Genomic DNA, 18,942 nt, shown 5'->3' with positions numbered 1-18,942 from the left:
CAGTGAAGGATTCTGACCCCTTTTAAGTGAGTTTTACCATAGCAAAGATCTCCTCATGCCATGCTGGAATCATTTTAAAACCTCTTTGGAAACATTTGCTGCATAGATGATAAGCTCAAGCTGTAATGTGTGAGCCTTCTCAGCTTTAGGTACCGAATCCAACTTCTGGCCTGGTTTTAGGCCAGAGAGGATAGGAAAAACCCCACTATGCCTCGATAATTTCCCAGACACTACCAGAAGGTTAAGAAAACAGAGAGAAAAATCTGATTTCCCAAAAGCTTCTAAGATGCAACATAAGATTTTAAGAATAACAAAAGCTTCCCTAAGTGAAGAGGGAGGAGGAAGTGCTTTCACAAGATGCACTTGTCAAAGGAATGAGTGCCAAACAGCCCACACTGTTTAAAAAGAAACTACATAGTGAGGGAAGGAGGGGGAAGTATATTTTTCCTCTTCCTTAAGTTATTACAGCAATAAAAAAAAGATCACAAATATTGTAAAATGGTACCCTTTGTTCTAACTTGACAGGGAGTCAAGCTAAAGAAAAAATGTCCAAAAGTACTTAATGAACACAAATATGATATAATTTAAATATTGATGGGGGAAATCTCCAAACCATGAAAATCCATTTATTTTATTTGTATTTCTAGCATAGCTGAATTCACTCCCATTTAGTCACAATTCCCAAACTCTCCCGTTGTGGAGGCCGGCACTGTCATAATTTCTTTGTGTCTTTTCTTGATTTTTAAAACTTGTCTAATTTCCCTGATAAAGATTTTGTAAAATGAGATGATAGCAATAGATTTTTAAAAAATTAAAATTTCAGATTAAAAAAACAAAGTAATATTTGGTTTATGTACAAAGATAGGGAAATATATCAGGCTAGGGAAGCTAATATCAGGAAACATTCATAGCCAAATGTTTTGTATGATCAAAGGATAAAGCTTAAACTATTCCTAAGTATCTTGAGCACTCAGTTCAGCCCAATTTAATCTATTAAAGTAGAAGCCTGACAGAAAAGAAAGCAGAGGGGCAGCTAGGTGGCACAGTGGATAAAGCACCGGCCCTGGATTCAGGAGGACCTGAGTTCAAATCCAGCCTCAGACACTTGACACTTAATAGCTGTCTGACCCTGGGCAAGTCATTTAATCCTCACTACCCCACAAAAAAGAAAAAGAAAAGAAATCAGACTTGATTATAACAGAAGCAACTTTTTTCCTCTAACCTCAAGTCAAGACCTTATGCATTAAGTTCCCTACAATTCTCTCAGTTCCTTCAGTGGGCATGAGATCTCCTTGGTTGTAGGTGCTCTCTCTTCTGATGCAGATTGTGTTATCTCTTTTTTAACCATCCCATACAATTAGCATGCATGCCTTTCCATCAGTCTTCCACAGTGAATTCCCTTAACTCAATGAAAACTTTCTGTAGGTCTTTTAAATTTTTTGGATATGACTAGGACGACAACACTTGGTATGTCTGTCCATTATCTCCTATGCTCTCAGTAGGCTACAAGCCCATCTCCTTTTTCCTTGTCCTTGATGAAACATCATTGGTGATATATTGTAGCCTTATACCAACCACATATTTTATCCATTACTATGAAATTTGGAGGTTTCTGAGAGTCCCTCACTCCAATGAATTAAAAACTAAAGGAACTTAAGGGCAGCTAGGTGGCCCAGTGGATAAAGCACTGGCCCTGGATTCAGGAGGACCTGAGTTCAAATCCACAGACACTTGATACTTACTAACTGTGTGACCCTGGGCAAGTCACTTAACTTTCATTGTCCTGCAAAAAACAAAACAAAACAACAACAACAACAAAAAACAACAAAACCCCAAAACTAAAGGAACTCAAAAACTCCTAATTTCCAAAAACCTGAAAAATAATTTTTGTTATTTATATATTTTTAAATATTGCTACAATTATTTAACCAAAGAGTCACTCCTCTCAGTTTAAAAAAAAAAAACAGTCTTCACCCAGTTATTAACAGAGCCAGGACAGCAGTCATTTTTGGACTAGAGTTTGGAAATATAAGCCTAATGCCAAGGTTTGCAAATAGCTTACTCTTCTTCCACCAAATAGGTGAATCCTGATGCTTCAAGGATTTTATTTTATCCATATGGCAACTGCCTCTGTACTTCCGTAGATACTGTTCTTCAGTTATGTTGGCCAGGAAAACCCATTACATGCTGGCCAATTTTCTGATTATCATATTTATTAGCTGCTGTAAATTATACGTCTATTCTACTCCTTGATCTACCTTTCTATTTCTTAGCTAGTACCAGATAGTTTTGATAATTACTACCTTATAATATAAAATCTGGTACTACTAAGCCTCCTTCCTTTACATTTTTTACCCATTATTTCCTATGATATTCTTGATTTTTTTTTGTTTTTCCAAATGAATTTTGTTGTTATTTTTTCTAATTCACTAGAATAATTTTTTGGTAATTTAATTGGGATGGAGTTGAATATATAAATTTGTTTGGATAAAATTGTGATTTTTATTATATTGGCCCTTCCTACCCATGGATAATTAATATTCCTCCAACTATTTAAATCTGATTGTGTTTGTATAAAAAGTTTTTTATAATTTTGTTCATATGGTTCCTGTTATAATTTTGTATATGTAGATTTACATATATAGTTTTGTATATATAGTTATATAGTTGTTTTGGCACATGTACTTCCAGGTATTTTATACTGTCTAGAGTTATTTTTTTTAATTTTGGGGCCAGGCAATGAGGGTTAAGTGACTTGCCCAGGGTCACACAGCTAGAAAGTGTCAAGTGTCTGAGGCTGGATTTGTACTCAGGTCCTCCTGAATCCAGGGCTGGTGTTTTATCCACTGTGCCACCTAATTGCCCCCTAGAGTTATTTTAAGTGTGATATCTCTTCTTGCAGAGTTTTGTTTGTGATACATAGGAATGCTGATAATTTAAGTGCATTTACAGCTACTTTGCTAAAATTATTAATTGTTTCATCTTTTTAGTTGACTGATAGGCTTATACTTAAAATTCTTCCAGCTTGTTAGGGCCTTCCAGAACTAGGATTCTGGAGGCATAGCCCTCCAGAGCTCAGTGTTACCTCCACACCACAATTAGACTTTGGAATAGGACAAGAGAAAAAACCGAACAAACAATGAACCTTTTCAAGTAGTTTCACTGTTTTCAGAAGTCACCAAACCTGTTCCTTTGCTTTTGAAGAAATAGTATTAGCTAGGCTTTTCTAGTGAGAAGGCAACTTTGTGGAATCTTTTTTTGCTCTAGCCAGGTGTATTTACTTGGGAGTATCCACTAGTGCTTAGGGATGTAAACAGGTGTGTTTATTTGAACCCTGGAGTTGCTTCCTGCTATGTATCTGCCCCAGAAGCTTCCTACTATTGACAAAGGTTTATTACATATCCTAATGTACATGTACACACAGGTTACTGATGTTATGAATTTAATAACATGGTTCCATATTCTGAGGTGCTCCTGATACTAAGTAAACTTTAAATTTAATTTCTAGGGGGAGCTAGGTGGCGCAGTGGATAAAGCACCGGCTCTGGATTTAGGGAGACCTAAGTTCAAATCTGGCCTCAGACACTTGACACTTACTAGTTGTGTGACTCTGGGCAAGTCACTTAACCCTCATTGCCCTGAAAAAAACCAAAACAAGCCAAAACAAAAACAAAATTAATTTCTAGTCCATTCTCAAGCATTTGAGACATGTGCTTTAGAAGTCTTAATTAAGAATAGATGAAAATGCTTTTTATGAAGGACATAAATCTCTCTGGTGATCACTAACTTCATGTTTAATGTCTCTTCCCAAGCAACTCTGGGTTTTGACTATAAAATGGAGATCATAGAACCTTGGTGTAATAAGGATCTTAGTAATTTCCCACTCAATGAAAAAAATCTTTCTTGAGGAAGCCAGAAACACGATCAACCAGGCTTAGTTTAAACATCTCCACTGATGAGGAATATCTTAAAAACTATCTGTGCCCATTCCTATATAGCATCAATTGTTATAAGTTTTTTTCCTCTTATCAAGATGAAGCCTTTACCTCCCAGCAAAATGACTAAATTAGAGGTTGTATCTAAATTTATGGACTCTCTGAAAATATCTAGAAAAAGCTTATGAAAAACAAAGAATGACACAAAAAAAGAGGGGAAAAGAAATTTATATAGAATAATCATCCTAGAGAAAAATGAGTAGGTAAAGAAAAGCTATTTATAAAATGAATTAATACCATGTAATAAAATAATACTAGAATAAATCTCCCAAATAAGAAAACAATTCTACAATAACTACAATCAGAACCAAAGAAAAGAAAATGGAATGTTCGACAGAATCTCAAAAGTAATAAGAAAAGGCAGCTAGGTGTCACAGTGGCTAGAGCACTGGGAGACCTGAGTTCAAAACTAACCTCAGTCATTTCCAAGCCATGTGATTTTGGGCAAGTCATTAAACCACTGTCTTTTTTTTCCTTCAGTTTCCTCAACTTCAGAATTGGGGTAATATTAGCACCTTAGACTACCTGGGGCTTTTGCAAGGGTCAAATGAGATAATATTTGCAAGGTGCTTAGCATAGTACTTGGCACATATTAGATACCTGATAAATGCTTAAAAAAAAAAAAGAATTGAAGGAAGAGACAAGGAGTTAAATCAGAGCTCTTATTGAATAATTAATGCAGCAAGAAGAAAAGATACAGATTGGGAAAAATCTGTGTATATAATCTATTTGTGATTAAATCTGACATTCACAATTTGAACTGACAAATTTCTCCAGCAGAAAGTTTTCTTTCAATAAAAAAGATAAGTCAAATAAAAAAGTTTTTTCAAGTAGTAAGAACTATGACAAACCACCTGAAAAAAAAGTTCACAATCACAAATAATCAGATAAATGCAAATTAATACTAAACATCACTAAATACTCATCAAGATAGCAAAATTGGTAGCTTGTGGGAAAACACAGGAAGACAAATAAGTGGATTCTCTACTAATGGAGTTAAGAAAAGTTTCAATTTTCTCCCATTAGAATGTAAGCAGCCTTGAGGGCAGGGACTATTTTTGGCTGCCCTCCCCCACTCCCCCTCCCACCAAGCATTTAAGAAATGTTTGCTGAAGCTCTTTTTGTGGCAGCTAAGAATTTGGAAATCTAGGGGACACCCATCAACCCTCGAATGGCTGAACAAGTTTTAGTATATGATTGTGACGGAATATTATTGTTCTATAAGAAATGACAAGCAGGATGATTTCAGAAAAACCTGGGAATACTTACATGAACTGATACAAAGGTACAAAGTCAAGACAACCAGGAGACTGTTGTACAAAGAGCAATATTGTATGATGAAGAACTGTGAATGACTTAGCTATTCTCAGCAATATGATTATGCAAAACAATCCCAAAGGACTCCAGAGAAAAAACTGATATTGTCTGAATACAGACTGAAGCTTGTTGTTTTTCACTTTCTTTTAATTCAAGTCATCTTGTAAAATATTACTAATATGGAAATGTTTTACATGATTGTACATCTGATTGTGTACAGCCTTAGGCAGGGGGGAAAGGAGGGAAGGGAGAGAAAAGGGAGGAAAGATGGGGTAGAATTTGGAACTCAAAATTTTAAATTAAAATGGTTTAAAATTTTTTTTAAAAATTTTTTTAAAAAATGCTTGCTGATTGATTGTAAAATTGTAAATTGTAAATTGTAAATTGTAAAACAATTTAGATTTATGCAAGAAAAATTATAAAAATTTTCCTACACTTTTACCTCAGTATTCTACTACTGAGTACTAAAGGAAGTTATTACCAGCAAGAAAAGATCTATACAGACAAAAACTTCTTGGCAGCACCGTTTGTGGAAACAAAAAGCTAGAAACAAAATATGTTCCAATGATTGGGCAAGATTTAAATTATGTTACGGCACTGTAATTAAATGTCACTGTGCTATAAGGAATTAGAACTATGAATTCCAAAAAACATGAATAGACTTGAGTGAAATAGCATAAATTGGAGAAAGAAGAACCAAAGGATTAATATATACAACAGCAGAAAAAAATGTAAATAAAATCAGCAGGTAAAGGGAACCAATCGATTAAAACCATCCCCTATAAGTATCATACTGTGAAAGAAAGGCATACATCTCTATTTTCTGGGAACAAAATTTGTAAGGCGGGGTTGGTGAGGTTTTTTTTGAAGTGTCTGTGGTATTAAACAAAATATATCAATAAATGTAAATACTTGACACATAAAGAAAGGCATTGTTCAGTCACTTTTATTCACGTCTGATTTTTTTGTGACCTCATTTGGGGTGTTCTTGGCAAAGATATTGGAGTGGTTTGCTATTACCTTCTCCAGCTCATTTTACAGATGAGAAAACTGAGGCAAACAGGGTTATGATTTGCCCAGGTTCACACAGCTAGTAAGTGTCTGAGGCTAGATTTGAACTCAAGAAGATGAGTCTTCTAGACTCCAGGCCCAGCACTCTATCCACTGTACCATCTAGTAGCTGCCTTCAAAAGCTACACTTGTAATCCTATTCATATAATCTACAAAGTGTGGATCTACGTGGATATTTAGTTTGAGAAAGATTTAAACACCTTGCTAAACCTAAAAACCTTTCTATGATGGAATTGTTGGCTTCCAAGATAGAGGAAGGTTGAGAAAACAACTCAGTGGATTTAGTCTACACTTCTCATTTTAGATCTTGAAACATCTGCCAAGTGAAAGAATAGTTCTCTTGTACTCTGAAGATAACATATCCAACTAAGGGGCAGCTAGGTGGCGCAGTGGATAAAACACCGGCCCTGGATTCAGGAGTACCTGGGTTCAAATCCCACCTCAGACACTTGACACTTACTAGCTGTGTGACCCTGGGCAAGTCACTTAACCCCCATTGCCCCGAAAAAAAAAAAGACCACAAAAAAACATATCCAATTAAGCTGAAATGATATACAATTTGGTCAAATTAATGGCTGGAGTAAAAAAAAAATGGGTTTTAGTTGTACAGTCATTTAATGACTGTATAGTCCTAGAGAAGTCATTTTAGCTCTCTGATCTTTAATTTCCTCATCTGTAAAGGGGCCAGTAGTGGTTGGGAGGGAATAAGCATTTTTATAGCACCTACTCTGTGCCAGGCAATGTACCTTAGTACATTGCTTACACTTTACAAATATTATGTCAGTTGATCCTCCCAACAATTCTACAAGGTAGGTGCTGCTATTATCCTGATTTAACAATTGAGGAAACTAAGGCAAACAGAGATAAGATGATTTGCCCAGGGTTAGTTAGTGTCTGAGGATGAATTTGAACTCAAGTTTTCCTGACTCAAGAATCAGAACTTAACCCACTGACACCTAAGTGCCTCTAAAATGCAAATGAGTAGTAGCATCTACCTTATATAGACAGACATACAGAAAACACCTTTTAAAACCTTAAAGTGCTATATAGATGTTAGCTGGCATTATGAATTGTATTATAGTTTTCAGGCAGAATAAGAGTAGCTTTAAACATAACTAAATCATAATCATGCCTAGAAGAACTAGCATTTATAGAATACTTTAAGATTTGTAAAGATTTACATACATTAACTCATTTGATCCTCACAACAACCCTATGAAATAGATGTTACTATTGTAAAGAATTAATTGTTATTTGAGGTTTTTATGCCTCAGTGTGCACTGGCCTGGGGCTCTGCAAACTCCACCCACTGGTTGTAGCCGTTGCCAGGGCTCTGGCACCATCACCACTCGCCGATGCCATTGTAGCCTTTGCCAAACATAACCAACTGAATGTAATCATTCACCAGTTGAATGAACCTCTATGGCAAATTTGTGGCACAAAGTAGACGCTAAAGAACTCCATATTTTCTACCATAACGGTCATTATGATAGCATTAGAAGAATCAATGATGATTCAGAAACCCCTGCCACTTTGGCATGCAGAGAATTGGGGAACCAGTTTAAAAAATGTGGTGTACCCCAAATTCTAGCATTATAAGCTTTTACCTTAAACAAGCTTTTCCTCCTACAGGTGAAGAACTTCTCCACCAAGAGCACATGGCTCTGTCTTCTAGAAAGGGTTATTGAACCTTATTGCTTGATTTATAAGGCAATTAATGAACATATTGAGTCTCGCTGATGTTTTATTTCTTTTTGATAAATTGTTTATCATTTCAAATATCTGTTATTGTCATTGTACTAGATAGAGAATTCATGGGCCTGGCAAAATTATAATGATTGGAAACCTAGTGAGGACAGTCATGTGACTGTCAGAGTGGCCATCCCATTGGCTGGGACTGTGTGGGGTGTTTCTAGGTTTGGGGGAGGAGAATTGGGCATTCTAGGTGGAAGCTGGACAGCGACAGGCATTATGCTGCCTATTCTCAGCTGATTCCTGGGCGGTGGTATTTTTTCAGGTATTATAATTTCCCTTTCCCCATTTTATTTCCTTTCCCTTGATCCTACTGATCCTGTTTCTGTTTTTTTTTTTTTAAGTTCATTCTTGTTAAAATAAATCTTGTTCTGTTTTGAGGGAGGCTGCTGATCTCCTTCCTTGCCCCAATATTGCAGCGAGCCACTTAGCTAGCACTCCCCAATTAAAAATTGGTCTCCACACTCTTATCCCCATTTTATAGATAAGGAAACTGAGGCACACTGCTTGGCCCAGGGTCACACCGCTAGCATCCAAGGAAAGATTCAAACCCTTTCCCACTCTCTATCCCCTTCACCATCTAGCTGCCTATTATATAAATTTTTAAAGATACAATGGAGACAGATTGAATAAAACCATTCACCTTTGAGACTAAGTCAGCTTAATGTATACATATACTTATTTTTCCCTTATTCACGACAATAACCAAAAGCCAAACTTCTGATATTTTTTTTTTTTAGGTAAAGCTGATTTATATGGATGTGAATGTGCTGTTCTCAGCTGAAAGCTAGATTTTCTTGCTTAGGATTCTTTTTACACAGTTGTATCACCTTTTGTCCTTGGCGTGTATTTGACTTCTGAAGGCCACACTGGACACCTAGTGGTAGCAGAATCTTACATCAAGATCTTATATCTGTACAAAATCCTATATAAACACTATAGCTGATTCAGGTCACAACTTGATGGTTGTTGACAACTTTGTATGTTAAATCTTGTGCTCCATGCTTTGGGGCAAGACACAAGCTTTTGAGACAATCTTTTTCAACTATGAGAAATACTACCTCCCTTCTCCCACCTACCACTGGATACTGTCCAAGAGAGATTCAGATATGAAATCATCCTTTATATCAAGTTACTACATATGGATCAATGGAACCTTAGAAGTCATCTAGTCCAATGCTTTCATTTATTTTGGGAGGGACTTTAAAAAAATATATTTTCTTTAAAAATTCTAGTCAATGACAAGTCAAATTGAATACCATATAAAACATAAGATCCGTCCTGTTTTTCATAGTCTCTTTTGCTTTTCTGAGATTATTGTTATTTGGACTATTTAACATAGTAATATTTTTTTAAAATAATGAATCGGGGCAGATAGGTGGTGCAGTGGATAGAGCACCGGCCCTGGAGTCAGGAGTACCTGAGTTCAAATCCAGCCTCAGACCCTTAACACTTACTAGCTGTGTGACCCTGGGCAAGTCACTTAACCCCAATTGCCTCACTTAAAAAACAAAAAAGAAAGAAAGAAAGAATCACTCTTTTTCTCAGATGGGGCACATTAAAAGGCATCTCAGTGTCACAGTGAAAAGAAAATCCAAATGTTTCCAACCTTCAGAAGACACTAAGCCTCCTCAGGCAACCCAAATACTTTTGGAGAAAATGACCTAGGAGGAACAAGTTGGGGTATTATGCCTTCAAGTTCTCTCCAACCACTGAGTTAGCAATGAAGAAAGTTGAGGACAATAAGTACCAGGTATTGACTGTGGCTGTCTAGGCCAACAAGCATTGGATTAAACAGGCCATAAAGAGGGTGGATTATATCAGTATGGTTGAGTACACCACTCTAGTCTGATGGAGAGCAAATTCCTAACAGCTATGCTTTGGATGCTGCCAACAAAACTGCAACCTTCTAGTTATATCCAGTAAGACCGTTACATATCCTAAAATTAGTTTTTCATTACAAAAAATATATATGTACCAAAAACCTAAAAATATTAATTGAAAAAATACATGGGTTTTATGATAACTCAATTAATCCGGTACGAAGTCAGGTTTTCTCATTTTACCCTCTTATGAACAAGTATTTCCAGTCGACTAATTAGGAATGTGATGAATAATTTCTCAGTATGGTGAAAGAGGTATAAACAAAAAAAGATTATCCTTACCAAAGGGCAAGTCTGTGCTCAATTTCCTTGAGAAAACTCATATGAAATTTGTGCAAAGGTTCAAAGTTAGAGAAGATGAGACTTTTGAGGGTTTCGGGCATCAATTCTTCCTTCTTCACTGTGCTCTGAAACCACTAAAAGGAAGGGAAAAGAACAAAATACTGTGTGTAAAGATTAAAGAATGAATTTTTAATTTACATAGAATTAAACCTATAATCAAATGAAATTACAGGCTAAAAGCAATCCACTATGAAATTTTTAATAACTTAAGACGTTATCACAAGGTATATTTCCCATATGGATGGATACAGTATTATGGGTAGGTATAGCTCCTTCACATAAGGAGGTAAAAAGTACTATTTCTCTATTCTTAGCTCTTTTCTAAATTTGGGAGAATTTGATTGTCAAAAGGTGGCCAAATCTCTTAACAGGAAGCTCCTCGAACCCAGTCTGTACCTGACTGCATCTGCTTCAAGCCATGATTTATGACAGAGATACTTAGTTGCATGATCCACCATGTATACACTCTCTATCATTGCTCACAGGGTCTCATTTTGCTTTTGTTTTTAAAAGAGAGCATTTTGTAAACCTTAAAGTGATAAATAAATCTAAGTGTCTCAGAATCTCAGAATTGAGAAAGAACTTAGCAGCCATCTGGCCCAATCCAGTTTGGAAAAAATATCCCCCCTAAGAATAGCCACCAAATAATTGTTCAGCCTTTGCTTAAAGACCTCTAGTTAGGGGAAAACTGTTATCTCTTGAGGAAGCCCATCCCACTTTGGGACAGTGTCAATTATTGCAAAGTTTTTCTTTCCATCAAATCTAAGTTTTTAGATGCAAGGTTAATAATCATTTCATCTACTCCTTTATTCAAGTCATTAATTTAAGAAATGTCATCCCCAGCACAGGACCAACCAAGAGCCCTAGAAGAGCCCAAACGTTAGACCAATTGGTTTTGTGTGGGCATTTGATCTGACTTGTCATTGGCTAGAATTTTTAAAGAAAAAAAAATTTTAAGCTCCCAAAATAAATGAAAGCACTGGACTGGATGACTTCCCAGACCTCTTCTATGACTTCTTAGATCTCTTTCCAAGCTGACACAACCAATAATGACTACCCTTTTGAGTGTAGGCATTCAACCAATTTTAAATCCCCTTGGCTGTATTATCTATCTGTCTGTCTGTCTGTCTATCTAAAATTTATTTATTTATTTATTGTGGGGCAATGAAGGCTAAGTGACTTGCCCAGGATCACACAGCTAGCAAGTGTCAAGTGTTTGAGGATGGATTTGAACTCAGGTTCTCCTGAATCCAGGGCCAGTGCTTTATCCACTGTACTACTTAGCTGCCCTGACTTGGCTGTATTACCATATAGAGGAAGAGTTCCTAAGTTGGGGCCTGTGAACTTTTTGATAATTGTATTTCAATACAATTGTTTTTCTTTGTATTTTATTTTATGCATTTAAAAATGTTACTTTGAGAAGAGGTCCATAGGGTTCACCAGATTGCCAAAGGTATTCATGAAACAAAAAAGGTTAAGAATGTTTTATGTAAGCTAGGTGGCGCAGTGGATGGAGCACCGGCTCAGGATTCAGGAGGACCTGAGTTCAAATTCAGCCTCAGACACTTGACACTTACTAGCTGTATGACCCTGGGCAAATCACTTAACCCCAATTGCCTCACCAAAAAAAAAAAAAGAATGTTTTATAGAGAGCACATCTTTCTTTTTTCCTTTTTTTTTTTTTAAGTGAGGCAAGTGGGGTTAAGTGACTTGCCCAGGGTCACACAGCTAGTAAGTGTTAAGTGTCTGAGGGTCAGATTTGAACTCAGGTACTCCTGACTCCAGGGCCGCTGCTCTATCCACTGCGTCACTTAGCTGCCCCTAGAGAGAACATCTTTTTCACAAGAATAGCATACTCTACTTAATCAGATGCTTTGTGAATAAAATCTAGACAAACTATATCTACATTATTTTCCTGATCTACCAGTTTAGAAAAAAAATTAAGTATAATCCGATTTTACTTATGTTTATCAAAGCCATGCTGAAACTGTGATTACCAGTTCCTTTTTCAGATATTCAGTAGTAATCCCTATAATAATCCATGGTAGAACTTCACTTGATTATAATTCCTTTAGCTTTAGAACTCTAAATAAAAAAAAATTGTCATTAACATCTGAGTCATACTTTGTGTAGGTCTACATAGGGACAAATCCTATACCTTTGTTAAGAATGACAGAATTCTTAACAAAGAATTAAACAAGAATTATAATAGGGCTAAACAAGTAACATAATGCTACTTTTTAAGTATAAGGGCATTATATTATTGAGCTTGGGGTAGTCCACAATAATTAATAAAAACTCAATAGATCTTAAATAATCTCTGAAGTTCCCAGTTCTTTTCTAACATCCTGAGAGTAGAATAGGTATTTTCAATTTTTAAGGAAAAGACATTTAAGCAAGGAAGACCAGAATCAGTTCCTAAGACTGACAAGAATAGTAATAGGCACTTTGTTGGAGGAAGGGCGTGGGGGGGGGGGTGGGCAGAGATACTGCTGTCAGGATTTATTTTGTTATCAAAGTTACATTGAGACTTCCACTCACCTCCAGATCTCCCCAGAGTGAAAAGAAGTGACTACATTTTGACAACCAGCAAAACACAAAGTGTTCTGGATCAGTGCACACCAGAAGTAAAATGTTTAATTCATATTTCTAACACTATAGAATTTAATTGCTTCTTTTGCATTTTTTAAGCCACAATTACTAGAATTATTTTGCAGGGTACATTCCAAACTAAACATGCTACAGATGTCTGATCAGTCTCCAAGGACCAAAGTTCTTTTCTCTGTATGCAAAGAGTCCTTTCATTACATGTACAGAATTTGGGAAGACCCAACTTTTCTATTAATGATGGAGTGTAGACACAGGTAAAATATTATTGAGCAAAAAATAGGGGCTGGGGACAAAATGTTAAAAGTAAACATACTGAAGTGATGACTTCAAGATCCTTCAGATAAGTCCTTTCAGTGGTGGATACTTCTTTAGCAATGAAGTATGCTTTGTCAGTTGGAAATCTCTGTAAAACACGAAACACATTACTAAAAGAAGCTAGACCTTAAGAGACAAATCTTAGGGTGAAAAATGGTTCTATTGATAAACCTAAGTGTCTGTTATTTGTTTAGCTGGGGTAGTTGGCATCCAGACTAAGCTCATATGCAGTTCCCTTTCTGATGAGCTAGAGAAGTACCTATGGAATGGGTTGGCAGAACAGAAACAGAAACTAGTACCATTTTTTCTCATTCCCCTCCAATTTATTTCTTTTAGTTGAAAAATCTATTCTCTTTCACTCCCCCTGTTGCCTCACACGAATAAAAGAAAAACAAAATCTTTGTAACAAATACACATAATTAAGGAACTATTTTTTACAAGGATATGTCTTAATCTGTACCCAGAGTCCGTCACTTCTCCGTCAGGAGGTAGGTAGCCTGTTTCATTGGAAGTCCTCTGCAGTTGTGGTTAGACACTTCAATGATCAGAGTTTTTAAATCTTTCAAAGTTGCTTGCCCTTACAGTTTTATTGTTATTATTCTCTACATCCTGCTTACTTCACTTTGTGTACAAGTATACCCAGATTCCTCTGAAACTAGACCTTTCATTATTTCTTATGGAACAATAGTATTCCACTATATTCAAAAGCTATAATTTGTTCAACCATCCTCTAATTGATGGGCATGTCCATATTCTCTTTCCCCACAGAAAGAACTAACAAGGTTTTTTGTTTTTGTTTTGCACATAGGCATCCTTTTTCCTCCTTCTTTGATCTCTCAGGGATGTAGGCTTAGCAGATGGAATCACTGGACAAAAGGGTATGCACACAGTTCAGTAAACTATTTTCCCTTATTATTAACATTATTGCCATCAAAAAGAATTAGAGTTGTGCCAAATAATAGAGAGATTTGTGAACTTGGGGAAGAGGGATCTAGATTTGAAGCCTAACAATGACACTTACTAGGATTGTGGCTAGGCATTTTAATCTTTCGGTTTCAGTTCTGTTGTCTGTAAAAAAGGAATAGTTAACATCTGCATTTCCTACATTACAGGGGTGTGGAAAGGAAAGTACTTCATAAATCATAAAGAGAACTATTAAAAAAATTTTAAGCATCTCCTGAGTACAAAATAGATACAAAATGGAATTTTATAGATGTAACAAAAATACAGTTTTTTTCTGAAAAGCTAAGTTGTCATTTGTTCTGTGCTTTGGAGGGTTTAAAAAAAATTCTTCCATATTAAAAAGAATTCATTAATACCATGTATTTTATCTAGGGAGAGCACTTCCCCTGAAAAGAACAGAGACATGCTGGAGCAGCAACTCAGAAGAACAAATGAAATCCTTCACGTGATTGGTTTGCATTTTTTAACATGTTCCTTTTCATCTTGGACCATGATTGAAAAAAATATTACCTAAAAATGGAAGCAAAAGGCTAACTCCCAAAGAAAAACACGAGAAGAGGATATAATATTTTCCAACCTTTTTCTCATATGCCTTTGCTCCATTTGGTTTGGTTATGTCTGTGTGTTTAAAAAGGCAATTCTACCTTTCCAGTTTTATTGTTTAGATTGAACATTACCAGTTCAGTTTCTGTGGGGAGAATGTTTCATAGGAATAAACCGGGCCCTTTTAGGGTAAAAATGAAAGATCTTCCTTCTTTGTGGTTGGTTTATATATCTCTGTATGTTACTTAATATCTTAAAGGTTAGGATATTAAACTTAGCCACCAATGATTGCTCTTTGTTCATATAATTACGCTTTTTTTTTTTTCAGGAAAAGTGCACAAGAAATCCAATTAATTAGTAAGTAAAAATAACAGTTGAGTTTCCTTTAGGGAAAAGAACAAAAGCTACATATACTTTTCTGTCTTCAGCAGGCTACCAGCAGGGTTATAAGAGCAGGAATGTAATTGGTGGCTAAGGGCCTCAGCAAAAAAAAAAAAATTAAATAGCCATTAAGTATGAGTTAAACAGAAAAGTTGGCAATCTGGTTATTCTTATCTGTGATTTTGATGAATCTCAGAGCAGACCAGAAGTCACTGTCTTGTTTTAAAAATAAGCTCCATATCACCAACTTCATCCTCCCTGCCCCGCTTCCCAACACACATACATATACACACACACACACACACACACACACACACACACACACACACACACACACACACACATATACCTTCTTCAGGAAGGGAAGAAGCATTTATATTCTGCAGAGCCTAAGCAACTTGCCCAGAGTCTAGGGTCAAATTTGAACTCAGGGCTTTCTGATTCTAGGCCAACCACTGCACCACCTAGTTCAAGAAGAAACTTTGCAAAATTCAGATAAATTGCACTAGGTACCTTTCTCCTGACCTCTTCCTCATCATCGGTCCTCGTACAGGTCTGGTCATTAAGCAGTGGGCTGACTAGTGGAGATGATTGCTTGGTATCAGGGCTCAAGTTTGGAGACAAGGTCGAGTTTGCTGCAGTTGGTCCTCCCTGAGAGTTGATTGACAGTTCTGAGAGATGAGGACTACCAGTCAGGGAGCCTGTTTGGGGATGGGAGATTTTAAACAACAAAAAAATAATAATTCCTACAAGGACCTGGTTCACCATTTCATCATTTTATGACTTTGCCTAGTATTTGGAAACTAAATGCTGTTAGCTCCTTAATAAGCTTGTCTGAATTACAGCTGCCTTTATAGCTAAAGATACCAAAATGAGAGTAACTACCACATAACTAAACTTCCATTAGCTAATTTACAATAATGTATGAATCTCTCTGATATACCCAGATTGTAACTGTAAAAGTTTAAGAGTATGATATATACAAAATAGTATTCTGTTCTCTTGGGCACTATAATTGCTCCTAAAAATTAGTCCACAAAAATAGTGTATTTCACAAAGAGATGTGGGTAAATCATTAGGAAATAAACTATACTAATAGGAATCTAAATTATTAATGCGTTTTGGAAGAAATGCACTATTACATCATAGATAATAAAAAGGAAAGCAACTAACGCCTCGTTTCTACAAAGAACAGAAGCAAGCTTGGTGTACCTGGTAGTGTCACTCCATGCTTTTCTCACTGTTTGAGATAGAAACACTAGCATCACATTTACATGCAAAGCTCATCATTTTGTATGTGCAAAGCTGGAGATCATGAGAAATTACCACAAATCCACTTTATGTAGCAAAAAGTGACAGTCAATTCTCTGTACAGGGAGATATAGAATATTAAAAATTCTAAAAATGTGTTCACAGTCTCTTAAGAGTCAGCCAGGTTACTGAATGTTGAAATGAAAAGGCTTGTCTAAATATTCAACTTCCCTTTCTTTAATGTCTAATATAGCATAGCTTTTTTTAAAATCTCAATTTAATCTGGTTTCTATTTTATGTTTTAAACATTTCAACAAGGAAACTGCTTATTACAATGACTAATGTTTGGTCATGAAAGGAAAAATATTTAATCTATGAAAGTGACAATAATTATAAGCAAAGAAAATATGAACACTTCTTCTATTTTATAAATTGTAATGTCTGGCCTATTGTCTGTATCACACATAACCAAGGCCCATTCCAATGAGGCACAACCACAACAGAGGTAAGATGTATATAATATAATTTGTTTCAGAGAATACTTCAAGTTGATTGATCTTTGACCTTTCATCTTCCTGCTTTTGAACTGGTTAATATTTACTTCATGATTATTGAAAACTACTATAATAAAAACTAGGCTGAGAGGGTTAGCTCAGGTAATTTCAGTATTGTACTAAACATAGCTAAAAGGTCATGGGTGTGATCTTCATATTGGTCAGATCGCTTCACAAAGGAAAAACCAACAACAAACTTGTCCCCAGCCTCAGTCAGCACCCCCTAATTAGCCCCAAACAGCTCTCTCACAAAGGCATCCTGTTCACCATCAGCAAGTGTATGAAAAGCCACCACTTCTGGAAAAAACAGATGAGAGTATGTGTTCTATTGATAGTGAGCTTTGTAGAGAAAGAACAGAAAATAAGTATTTTAAAAGGTAAATCAAAAAGTTAACCATTTTTATAGCCACAGAGAACGCACAAGAGACAATATGGTGTTATTTAGTTAGCACCCAGTCTCACCACACATCACCATACCCAGTAAAATCCCAGAGAAAGGCCAGAGCTTGCTTCACAAATGTCAATTTTATTGACACTAGTACATAACTGAATACAATGATTGCAAAAGTATTGAAACTCGTCATGTAGAAATGGTGAAACCAATTTAAAAGGCAATTTTTAAAAAGAAGTACTAAACTATTCTTTAGAAATCATATAAGAAAAAACATTATTACTCTAGATCTGATTTACAAGAGAAATTCTGGTACTTCCTCTGCCTGGTATGAAAGATTACAAATGCTTTGAGCACTCATGAGTGACAACCTTGGGTATGACTTTCTTTAATCAGACCATAATCACCCAGGACACATGTAGGCTTACCCACAAGTCCTTACATGGTCACTTGGAATAAGAAGAGGTTCATATTCTGAGTAGCTGAGTTTTAAAGTATACCGCATGAAACAACAAGCAATTGTATAATGGATTTGTATTCATGCCCGTTCATTTCTGTTCCCTGGTATCTTGTGTCAGATACAACAAGCACCAGCACAGTGAACAGAGCAACAAGACTAGTTTGAATGGGGATTTGGGCAAAAAAGAAAGCAACTGGTTGCTGGACCATGCCCAACAAACAAGCATGAAGAAAGTACCGCATTTGTTTGGAGGGGGGAAATAATGGTGACTAAATTCAAATACAACCACTACCACACCCACAGGAAGGAAAGAAGCTAACCTTGAAAGTTTGAATTAGAAATCTACTTAGGAAAGAGCTTGAACTAGAAAAAGGGGCACAGCAGACCAAAAAGGCCAAGCTCATTGGGGAATATATGTGATTGTAAGAAAGAAGAAAATGCCATTTAAAAAGCAGACAGTCTGAATTTAGAAGAAACACATTTGACTAGTTCAGAGGCGGGCAATAACAGACAGTGGAAAGTAGACTTCATCATAACCAGTATAATTCACGGTAGTATGGACAAATTCAGCATTTTTCAATAGACAGAATGTACTACATTTCATATATACAATGTACATTTTTTCCACCCTTTGTGATGCTGGTTAAGTATCAACAATCTAATTAGATTTGTCAAGTTATCTTGCCTTGGAGTAGCTTTAAATATTTATTTAGTGCATATAGGAGGATTCAGGAAGTTTAAAAGTGATGGAAATAGAGGGGCACAGGAAATGTCAGGTAAATAAATTATCAAGTGCTTTTGTCTGTAAGTCTGTTAAGAATTTCAAGTATTCTAAAAATAAAGGACAAAGCCTATGGCTTCCTGAAGGTTATTTTTATGCCCAGATAAAAGTTATCAAAAGAACTAGCTTTGGATTTAGAAGACTGGAGTTTTATCCTGACTCTAATTCCTACTAGCTAGGTGACCCTGGGCAAGTCATTTTCCACGGCTCTGAATTTCTTCTACTGAAAAATGAGGGCATTCGACTAGATGGCCGCTGATCTCTTCCATCTCTAGATCTATGATTTAGTAATCACAATAATATCTAACTCTTAGGGTTAACCAATTAGCTCTA

General features: G+C 36.1%; 1 protein-coding gene across 3 annotated transcripts in view; it reads right to left on the bottom strand.

Moving 5' to 3' along the window:
* The window catches only part of FARP1 (FERM, ARH/RhoGEF and pleckstrin domain protein 1), a 339,566-nt gene that overhangs the window by 45,220 nt on the left and 275,404 nt on the right, over window positions 1-18,942 (bottom strand). For all 3 annotated transcript variants that reach the window (XM_043998981.1, XM_043998982.1, XM_043998983.1), the window contains exons 14-16: window positions 15,686-15,873; window positions 13,284-13,373; window positions 10,301-10,434 (exon numbers count right to left, since the gene is read on the bottom strand). In XM_043998981.1, coding sequence (XP_043854916.1) covers window positions 10,301-10,434; window positions 13,284-13,373; window positions 15,686-15,873 — 412 coding nt within the window. The remainder of the gene's footprint in view (window positions 1-10,300; window positions 10,435-13,283; window positions 13,374-15,685; window positions 15,874-18,942) is intronic.

Source organism: Dromiciops gliroides, chromosome 3, assembly GCF_019393635.1.
Source record: "Dromiciops gliroides isolate mDroGli1 chromosome 3, mDroGli1.pri, whole genome shotgun sequence".
Classification (NCBI taxonomy): domain Eukaryota; kingdom Metazoa; phylum Chordata; class Mammalia; order Microbiotheria; family Microbiotheriidae; genus Dromiciops; species Dromiciops gliroides.
Note: the sequence above shows the minus strand (reverse complement) of the source record. Positions and strands in the feature narration are given on the sequence as shown.